This window comes from Aegilops tauschii, chromosome 5, assembly GCF_002575655.3.
Source record: "Aegilops tauschii subsp. strangulata cultivar AL8/78 chromosome 5, Aet v6.0, whole genome shotgun sequence".
Classification (NCBI taxonomy): domain Eukaryota; kingdom Viridiplantae; phylum Streptophyta; class Magnoliopsida; order Poales; family Poaceae; genus Aegilops; species Aegilops tauschii.
This window is the reverse complement of record NC_053039.3, coordinates 541,664,660-541,675,851: the sequence shown is the minus strand read 5'-3', so window position 1 is coordinate 541,675,851 and position 11,192 is coordinate 541,664,660. Positions and strand designations below refer to the sequence as shown.

General features: G+C 47.7%; 1 protein-coding gene across 1 annotated transcript; it reads left to right on the top strand.

Annotated features, from left to right (window-relative positions):
- The first annotated feature begins 1,073 nt into the window (after nucleotides 1-1,073).
- LOC109768286 (chalcone synthase 2) lies at nucleotides 1,074-3,120 on the top strand. The gene is made up of 2 exons (XM_020327019.4): nucleotides 1,074-1,353; nucleotides 1,879-3,120. Exons 1-2 carry the CDS (start codon nucleotides 1,167-1,169, stop codon nucleotides 2,877-2,879), a joined length of 1,188 nt encoding a protein of 395 aa, XP_020182608.3. The 5' UTR covers nucleotides 1,074-1,166; the 3' UTR covers nucleotides 2,880-3,120.
- The last annotated feature ends 8,072 nt before the right edge of the window (nucleotides 3,121-11,192 follow it).

Genomic DNA, 11,192 nt, shown 5'->3' with positions numbered 1-11,192 from the left:
CGACGCACAGTTACGTACCCAAGTTCTTCAGTCACGCAAGCTCATATGGCTGGACTATCAGGTGCAAATTGAGTGAGATGGTATTTGAAGTCAAAGTCTTGAGCAACTCCAGTGAATTACTTTGGGGCTTTTTTTTAATGATAATACGTGTCTCATTCATATCATAAAGAACAAAGTACAAGTCACGTAAGAACCGACATGACAAAACTAAAAAGATAACAGAACATCTCTAAACTTGACACGAACGCCTGTCACCTGCCTCCGGTACAATCACAGCAGCCACAGAAGAAAAGAATAACGGATCACCTACTCACACGACCTCGACAGGGCTCCATCGCTGATATGCAGCTTTGCGGACCTGCAAGGTGGCTCACCAAAAGTGAAGCCATTGCCATTGAACGAATCAGACCGGGGCAACACCCTGGACACGCCATCGAACTCCAGATCTGACACCCCACCACGACTAAGACAGCGAAGGAGGAAACAATACCTGCCATCCACGAACCACGAACCCAGCACACGTTCCGTCTTCTAAATGTCGTCGATGCAGACCACAATCTTCATCCGCTTCCGGACTACCTCCCAGGCTCCGCGGCGACGCTGGAGCAAACGCCGTCGCAACGGCGAAGCCCGAGGACATAGGTCCACCACGAGGATGCCGCCGCCTCCACGCCATACTTACTTGAACAGACTGGTTTCCAAAACCATCCCCGATCATAGGATCGATGGCCTCGTCAGGAAAGGATCCGAGAAATCTTTATTCAGCGTCGTCATCGTCGCCGTCGAAGCCAAGATGATGAACAACCTAAAAACCTAGACTACAAGAGAGTAAAAACAATTCACACGCGTGAATCCGGCGACCCCCCTACCACCAATGTCCGAGGTCGCCGGCGGAGGGGAGCCGCCGGAGGATAACGCTGAAAGAGGGCCTCTCCTGGCGGCGGCTAGGTTTCCGGCCGCCAGGGAGTTACGTATGTTACTTATTCGACCGGCCTGTATCTACCCTAGCCTCTCTTTTTCCTTGGAATGATGCCAACGCTACAGCCACAGCCTATATATAGTCGTTGCGCCCACAAGTAAATGGCATCCGAGCGCGCCCACACACAAATACACGCACGCACGCGCACACTTACTAGCTAGGTAGCCACTAGACATCCCTGCCGAAGATGGCGGCGGCGGTGACCGTGGACGAAGTGATGAAGATGCAGAGGGCGCAGGGCCCGGCGACGGTGCTGGCCATCGGTACGGCGACGCCGCATAACTGCGTGTACCAGGCGGACTACGCGGACTACTACTTTCGCATCACCAACAGCGAACACCTAACTGATCTCAAGGACAAGTTCCAGAGGATGTGTAAGTATATCTATCACGTGACGGATGCATGTGTGGGAGCACGCGACTGATGCATGTGAGTACTAGTGGATCACGCGACTGATGCATGTGAGTACTAGACTACTATTGCATCACGCGACTGATGCATGTGTGGCAGCATGTGACTGATGCGCTATACGTATCTCTGAAGTTCCATCAAATTTTGGAAAAGCGCTACACATTGAGAACCTGCACCAGTGTCCTCGTTCAGTGAGGTCACTTATCTTCGGTAGAGAAATAAATAAATTTATCTTTTGTCACTTTTGCCCATAACATAAATAGTCATATAGTCGCTTCAATATAGTCCGTGTACCCTGTGCACCTCGTGCGTCTAGTTGATGACTTATGTGTCAACTGCATGACTCGACTTGACTCTAGTTATACTGAACAGTCGCACAGCTAATTTATTAACTCATGAATCATTTGCTGATGAGCTAACAGACGTGCCTTGGACATCATGGGCGCTGTTCCCGTCGATGTCGATACATCTATGGTTTATGTGTGCAGGTGACAGGTCGATGATCCGAAAGAGGTACATGCACGTGACGGAGGAGATCCTTAAGGAGAACCCCAACGTCTGCGCGTACATGGCGCCGTCTCTGGATGCGCGCCAAGACATGGTGCTCGGCGAGGTCCCGAAGCTCGGGAAGGAGGCGGCACATAAGGCCATAAAGGAATGGGGCCAGCCACTGTCCAAGATCACGCACCTCGTCTTCTGCACCACCTCCGGCGTAGACATGCCGGGTGCCGACTATCAGCTAACCAAGATGCTCGGCCTCCACCCGTCCGTGAGGCGCGTCATGCTGTACCAGCAAGGCTGCTTTGCTGGCGGCACGGTGCTCCGCGTGGCCAAGGACCTTGCAGAGAACAACCGTGGCGCGCGTGTGCTCGTCGTCTGCTCAGAGATCACAGCCGTGACTTTTCGTGGCCCATGTGACACCCAGCTAGATTCCATGGTTGGCCAGGCACTCTTTGGCGATGGGGCAGCTGCCGTGGTCGTGGGCGCTGACCCCGACGTGCTTGTTGAAAGGCCACTGTTCCAACTTGTCTCGGCGAGCCAGACAATACTGCCGGACACGGATGGCTTCATCAAGGGCCACCTCCGGGAGGTTGGGCTCACCTTCCACCTCCACAAGGATGTGCCTGTAGCCATCTCAAAAAACATCCAACAAGCGCTAGAGGACGCCTTCGCTCCACTCGGCATCGATGACTGGAACTCCATCTTTTGGGTGGCTCACCCTGGTGGTCCGGCCATCCTTGACATGGTGGAGGCAGAGGCCAAGCTGGACAAAAGGCGGATGCGTGCCACCAGGCACATCCTATCCGAGTACGGCAACATGTCCAGCGCTTGTGTGCTCTTCATCCTCGACGAGATGCGTAAGCGCTCTGCTGAGGACGGACACGCCACCACCGGCGAGGGCCTAGACTGGGGCGTACTCTTTGGTTTCGGCCCCGGTCTCACCGTCGAGACTGTGGTCCTCCACAGCGTCCGCACCACCGCTGCATGATCCATCTGCAACGTGCTTATATATACGTCACCACAATAATCCTTGCTAGTTTCCTCGAATGCATAATCCTTGCTAGTAAGCGCCTTGAATTCAGTAATTGGGTCATAAGTATGCCCATGCCAAACATGGCGTCCTGTACCTAAACTTGTTGCGTGTTTGGCTAGGCCATGAGCCTCAAAGTTAAAATTCCTATGTTCATGGATAAAAGAACAGCTATGAAATAAAGACTTTGTGTTATTAATCTCCTTAATGATTGCACCGTACACTCCTTCAGCTCTATTGTGAATATCCTGCACCACTGAACAGCTATCTGATGCTAAAATATGTTCACGTCCAGGTCTTGAGCCAGTGCTAACCCACTAGTAATTAAAAACAGGGTTTGGTCCTGGGCAGATCAGAGCATTAGTTCCGGTCGTGTTACGAACCGGGAATAATGGGAGCATCAGTCCCTGTTCGGGAGGCTAGGACGCCGGCCGGGCCTCGGTAGGCATCAGTCCCAATTCGGCGGGGACCTTTAGTCCCAGTTCCAGCCATTAACCGGGACTAAAGGGGTTGATGCCCTTTAGTCTCGGTTGGTGTCTGGAACCGGGACTAAAGGGTAGGCCATTAATCCCGGCTCTAGAGATAATCAGGGACTAAAGTTTTGCCTATATATATCCACGCCCCCTCCCCCCATCTCCTCTGTTTTTTGACCGTGGAAGGGTGTGGATGTGTGTGCTGCTTTGTTCTTTTCCTATCTATGCACATGAGGTGTTCGATGAAATGTCCGAGCCACATTTAAGTTTTCTCGTCTCCAAGCTCGACCTCCAAGCTACATTTCCCGCCAGATTTGTCTAGTTTTGGCGGCACACCAACTACACAAGTGTTCTAAAACGTTAGCAACTTCATCCTTTCATCTCTCACTGCTAGTTTAGTTCATTTCCAATGCTCTAGAAGTAGAGTGGTTTGTACCTGGGACATCGTCGATTTCTTCCGACCAAGCATGCCTTAAGAAAGAATGGTAAGTATTTCAAAGGTGAGGCAGATCACCAGAAGAAGCCCATCCTCCATACTGGTGCTGATATACTTGATATGGTCAAGGATTTACAACTAATCTTTGGAAAGGGTCCTGGCGGACAATCTGTTCCGAATGACGCTGAGGGACACGCACCCATGTGGAAGAAGAAATCTATATTTTGGGACCTATCATATTGGAAAGACCTAGAGGTCCGCTCTGCAATCAACGTGATGCATGTGATGAAGAATGTTTGCGTGAACCTGCTGGGCTTCTTGGGTGTGTACGGGTAGAGAAAAGATACACCAGAGGCACGTGAGGACCAGCAACGTGTGAATGAAAAAGACGGCATGCATCCAAAGCAGTATCAAGGTCCTGCTAGCTACGCTCTTACCAGAGCAGAGAAGGAAATCATTTTTGAATCCCTGCTCAGTATCAAGGTCCCGTCTGGCTTCACGTCGAATATAAAGGGAATAATAAATATGGCAGAGAAAAAAATTCCAGAACCTAAAGTCTCATGACTGCCACGTGATTATGACGCGACTGCTTTCGGCTGCATTGAGGGGGCTTCTACCAGGGAATGTTCATAAGCCATTGTGAAGCTATGTGCATTCCTCAATGCAATTTCTCATAAGGTAATTGATGGAGAAATCCTACCAAGGTTACAGAATGATTTAGTCCAATGTGTTGTCAGTTTTGAGTTGGTGTTTCCACCATCCTTCTTCAATATTATGATGCATGTCCTAGTTCACCTAGTCGACGAGATTGCCATTCTGGATCTTGTATTTCTATACAATATGTTCCCCTTTGAGAGGTTCATGGGAGTCTTAAAGAAATAAGCTCGTAACCGTGCTTGGCCAGAAGAAAGCATCTCCATGGGCCATCAAACAGAGGAGGTCATTGGGTTTGTGTTGACTTTATTCCTGACCTTAAGCCGATTGGTGTCCCTCAATCGCGGTATGAGGGGAGACTGACTGGAAAAGGCATGCTAGGAGCGGATTCAATAATATGTAGGCACAGGCATTATTGGGCACAAGCACACTACATAGTTCTACAGAATTCTACCTTGGTGGCCCCGTATATCAATGAACACAAGAATATTCTATGCTCCAAACACCCGGAGCAGTCTGACGACTGGATTATACGTGAACACATCGGGACTTTCGGCAGTTGGTTGCAAAGACATCTCATGCACAACACTATTGGAGATGAGCTGTACTTGTTGGCCAGGACACTATCTTCGATTGTATTGACTTACCAAGGGTACGAGATAAATGGGAATACATTTTACACGATCGCCCAAGATAAAAAGAGCACCAACCAACACAGTGGTGTACGCTTTGATGCCGAAAACACATAGAGGAGATATAGGAACTTGACTATGGACATGAATTTAAGGTCCCTTTGTTTCGGTGCAAATGGGTTAATCTATCACAAGGTGGGGTACAGGTAGACCCGCAATACGGAATGACAACAGTGGATCTCAACAATCTTGGGTACACAGACGAACCATTCATCCTAGCCAATGATGTGGCGCAGGTTTTCTATGTGAAGGACATGTCTACCAAACCGAGAAAAAGAAAAGATAAGGAAGCGAATACATCATACGATGAGCCAAAACACCACATAGTTCTCTCTAGCCCATTTACGGCCATAATGTGGTCTGTTATTGGCCCATGTTTGGCCAACCGATCATACGACCCGTAGAAGGCCCATTGATGATATGGCCCGTAGAAGGCCCATTGTGTCTATGCCCCGTAGAAGGCCCATTGTGTCTACGCCACGTAGAAGGCCCATTGTGTCTACGGCCCTTAGAAGGCCCATTGTTTCTATGACCCGTAGGAGGCCTACAGTAAATATGTAGCCCATTGTTAATGTGGCCTAGTTTAAAAAAAAGGTTATTCCGGCCACTAGCAAACCGCGGAAAAAGAACTGCACTGACTACAAGAAAACAAATAAACACGACAACGGAAATAAATAAGCAAGTAACTTACGCTAGGCTATCACGGCTATTACACATATTACATCCACTGGGCATCAAAGTTCGCCACCAGTGCAAATGTAGGGAACAAAGCAGCATATAAACGCCGCAGCAAAACAAGTCCAGAACTGAAACCACTCCAGAAGAGCTCAAGAAACAATATCCTGGGTGCCCATATGCTAGCAAGATGCTTAGCAAGCTTATTAACTTTCTCTTGTTTGGTGCTTAAATCCTCCAGAACTTGCTGTTGCACCAGAAAGTATGCATCTGAATTCAGCAGGGACTTCCTCAGTCCTTCGGCTTCCTGTCGCATAACATCTGATCGATGTCTTTCAACTTGAAGTTGAGACTCAAGAAGCCGAACTGATTCAGGCAGCGAGTACGAAGAGCTGGTGCCAGCAGTAGTAGCCAGTAACTCGAACACTACATCAAGACAGGACTTTGGGGTTGTCTCAGTGTCTTCAATATAGTTTTTATCAGCTTTCTTGGAGAACAACATGGATGTCTCACTATATTGAACCTGATCTGCATTACTTCCTTTACAATTGCATAACGGGGTACTCTTCTCCACTATTTTATCTGCGTTCTAAAGGAGAAACAAACAAACACATCACAGGTTTACAATATAGTATATGAAACTCATTTTGGTAAACCAGTTCAGTAGTAAGGTGGACAGGATAACAACATGAAACAAACATATATCTAGGTAGTATGGTCACTGTATGGTCTATATCAGTCTAGTTTATGTTGCCAAATCAAGATAGATACAGTTTGAATCATATCTATTTAAGACAAAGCAGCATAGACAGAATATAAGTGTGGGAAACTACACAGCAATAACAACACTTGTAATGTGCATGGCATGAGAACATAGCTGTTTATTCAATTGAAACCGAAATCAACATAGAGCAAGTTATAACAACAAACACGTTAAAGAAACAGGTTTAAAACATACCTGTTGCGCCATTGGAGTTTCAGTTGCATCCTTCAAATTTGAAATTAGTTGGTATGAGTAAATACAGTGATGCAAGAGCAAAGTAGTATGAACCATAGCTATAGAACCTGACCTGAGAACAATTCTTCTTTTGCTTTAAGCGTTGACTTGGGGTTCGGAGTGGTGGTCCTCGTGCTTTGGGCACTGTAGTGACCTTACTAACTGCTCGTGTTTGGGTGCTCTATGGTGGAGACGGTGCTGTGTCAATGGGAACTGGGTTACTATCTGCTGGGGTTGGGGTTAGAAGGGGTGTGGCTGGTTCTCTGTCCAACTGGGTAGGGGTACAATCTGCGTGAGTCTGGGTTATGTGTGGTGGGGCTGGTTCTTGGGCAAGTACAATCGTGGTTCTATCTCCATCGACAGGTAGCACGATCTTTTCTGAAGACCGTGTTTTTACTCCCACAGATACTGCCATCACCCCCTCCAATTGAAATGGCTGATAAACAAGATAAGTAATTGAATGTACAGACATTGAAAATAGACAGGTGCAATGGATAGTAGGGAAGAAAACAGGGCATGAAATAATTCACATTTATGTTGTCTAACAAACCAGAATAGCAGGACATAATTTCAAATATATGATGGCTAATTAAACAGGATAGCATGACACAATTTCACATGTATGATGGCTAACTAAACAGGATAGAATGACATACTTCAAAATATGATGACTATGTAAACAGGATGACATAATATAACTATACGATGTGTCTATTAAAGTGGATGGCATGCCATAAATCACAAACATGCTGTCGATGGAAACATGATGGCATGATATAATTCACGGATAGAATGACATAATTCAAAATATGATGACTATGTGAACAGGATGAGATGATATAACTATGTTATGTCTTTAGAAAATGGGTTGGCATGCCATAATTCAGATACATGCTGTCTATGTAAACATTATGGCATGATATAATTCAAATAGATGATTTATATACTAAGGAAGTGAGTAGAGGGCAATCGCATATATGATGTGTCAACTAAGGAGATGTCATTCAACATCGCGTATATGATGTAAAAACTAAGCATTGCAATACAACATATGCATGATATGAGTAATATAACCCTGCCAAGTTTGAGCATACACCTCAGGGGGATAATAGGACTGGTCATCTGCCTCTGAATGCTCCTCTGAAGAGCTATCTGTAAGCAGCAACATATCTGCTTCACCAGGTAGCATTGTCTGCTCTCAAGACCTTGTTTTCAATCTAGATTTCTCCATCACCAATTCAAATGGCTGATGCACAGGAAGAGCAGTTGAATATACAAACATTGTCGACAAAAGCAATGAGAAATACAAAAAAAGGACGGCATGATATAATTCACATATATGACGCTTGGCTAAACAACATGGCATTGCATAATTCACATATATAATGCCTTGCAACAATATAGCATTGCATAATTCACATATATAATGTCTTGCAAAAAGATGGCATTGCATAATTCACATATATGGTAATTAGACACTAAACAGGTGGCATTCACACAAATCATGTCTAAACTAAGCAAATGACATAGCAATGCAAGATACCATACGCACGATATGAGCAACATAACCCTGCCAAGTTAGAGCATGCACCTCTGGGGGGGTATAGGACTGGTCATCTGTCTCTCAATCCTCCTCTGAGGAGCTATCCGTAACCAGCGAGATATGCACTTCGTCAGATAGCATAGTCTGCTCTGAAGACCTTGTTTTCACTCCAGAATTTTCCATCACCGTGTCAAATGGCTGATGCACACGAAGAGTAGTTGAATGTACTAACATTGTTGACAAATGTAATACGTAACGAAAAAAAGGATGGCCTGATATAATTCACATATAAGATGACTGGCTAAGCAGGATGGCATTGCAAAATTCACATATATGATGCCTGGCTAAAGAACATGGCATTGCATAATTCACATAAACGATGAATAAACTAAACAGATGGCATTCACACAAAGCATGTCTAAACTAAGCATTTGACATATTTGATGTATAAAGTAAGGAATGCAAGGCACCATATGCATGATATAACCAACATCAGCATGCCAAGTTAGAGCGAAGATCTCATGGGGTAAATAGGAGTGGTCTTCTGCTTCTGAATCCCCCACAGAACAGTTATCTTCGTCTTGATTACGATCTGAAATGGGTGGAGGGGGGCTGCCTTTGCGCCTACCATGGAGCTACGTCTGCATGAAATTTTATTGCCACGCAAGGCTCGTCTATTTTCCTCTACATGTTCAGTTCCATTGTGTACAATAACTGACATGCATAGGAATAAAACATAGTGAGATTATGTAAGGAGTGCATGCACAAATCCAGAGTGATGGTTGCAAACTGTGGATAGACCCAAAACCAATGATAGCTCCTTTAATGTTTGTTTGTACCCAACATGAAACTCATAGTAGACACCCGAGATTAACCAGATAGTAGACAGATAGTACTGATTGCTGCCCCAATATGTACCCCACATGTTGGGGATATTGCTACTGGGCGTAAACCGGCCAGGAGAGGCCGGGTTATCCCTATGATAAGTTATTATGTTTAAAGCCCAGGAAGACAAGGATGATGACGCTTTATGAAGGCCCAGGGCCCAACGGTGGATTAAGGCCTGTAGTCATAAACCGACCTTGATATGTATGCTTGTATTGTAAGGCAGAAATAGTAGAGACCGGGCCAGACACGTTTATGAGCCGGCCTCGGAACCCTGTAAACCGACGGGCGTCAACCCATGTATATAAGGGGACGACCCGGCGGCGGTTTAGGGACAGGACACGACAACTCGAGACCCAGGCAAAGCGTATTCGCTCCCTGGTCATCGAAACCCAAGCAATCCCACAAACAACTGGATCCTAGGCTTTTACCTTCACCGCAAGGGGCCGAACCAGTATAAACTCTCTGCGTCCCTTGTCTGCTTTAACCCCTTTGAGTTAACCCGTAGCGATGGCTCCACGACTAAGTCCTTTCTCTAGGACATCTGCCATGACAAAACCACGATAGCCGGCGCCCACCATGGAGCTATCGCACGATGGTTTCGAGTTCTTAGAGGGAAGCTTCGAAGGAATCAAGGGATACGCCGTGGACCGGATGACCAAGAGTCGTCGCGGCAAGCTCTACATCGACGATGCAGGCTGGGGCCCCGAGGCCGGCTCAATTGAGTACGGGTACGGGGTCCCCTTCGGCGGCATACACGGTTTCATTGGCAAGATCGGCGAACCGGGCCCTGAGCCAGACATCTGCACCGACATCGTCGAGACGGCTCGGTGTGCGAGATCTGCCCGGGTTAAGCCTGTCATGAACCGTGCCTTCGTGGGAGTCATCCACGGAGTGGAATCTGAGGATAGATCGGAATCTGGTTGTGAGACCGTCGTTTATTCCGGCGACGAGTCATCGACCGGAGAGACCGAGTCATTGTACCAGTTGCAAGATGGCCGGATTGGGGGCTGTTCTGAAGGCGACAGTATTCCGGACCCCTTTGATCCGCCAAACCGGGCTGCGATCTTCATGGCCGGTACGCAGCCAGCGCTCCACTCTTCGACCGCTGCGGCGATGATTTTCGAATCAGTAGCAGCGACAGCGGTCGGGGCAGGAGGCCCTGTACGACCGCCGGCTAAGGTTTTATTTGATTTATTTGACGTTTTGGCAACACTGATGGCGGATGTTAACCCGGCGGATCAAGATGCGCATAATGCGGAAATCGCGAATGTGAAAGATCAGATCACCCAGGCCAAGGCCGACTTGGCAGCTGAGGATACCAGGATGGCTGCGGAACGGGCCGCATTGGATGCGCAGGCTTACCGGCTTATGCTGGATCAGAGCGCGTCAAACGATGTCCTCAAGAGAAGGTATCGATCTCACCTGCCGCCGGTTTATGAGGCCAGGAACCTCTTTAATACCCCAGGAGCGGGGACCAATAATCCACCGGTGGTAAACCGGGCGGAGGCACCTGGAGCGGGGGCGCCAGTTCAGCCATGTCTGACATATCCGCCTCGTCAGTACAACGTTTCGTCACAGCACGTCCCAACACCACCGGGTCATTTCTAACCCGATGGACAACATTGTCGCTGCCGCTTCACGACTGGCGGCCCTCCCGATCGAAGGCGAGTCCCCAGTGGCAGTCGAGACGCGACGGGCTAGGGAGCTTCTTCAGACAGCTTTGATTCAGCAGCAGGCTTATTCATATAGTCGCGAGAGGATCCATTCTACTCCCCGCCCAAGCTGGAGTTACAGCAGGCATATCGATGAACCGGCTGTATCAAGCAGCGGCATAACCGTAATCCGCCCCGTGGCCATAACCCGGCGGGTGGTGGTGGTGATGCTCAGGATGTGGTGGATCGCGCTAGGGCACG

What these genes read in the sequence shown, in the direction of transcription:
- LOC109768286 (XM_020327019.4), top strand. Translation starts at nt 1,167, where the DNA reads ATGGCGGCGGCGGTGACCGTGGACGAAGTGATGAAGATGCAGAGGGCG. An exon ending in GGACAAGTTCCAGAGGATGT is followed by an intron (nt 1,354 to 1,878) that starts GTAAGTATATCT and finishes TTATGTGTGCAG; the next exon opens with GTGACAGGTCGATGATCCGA.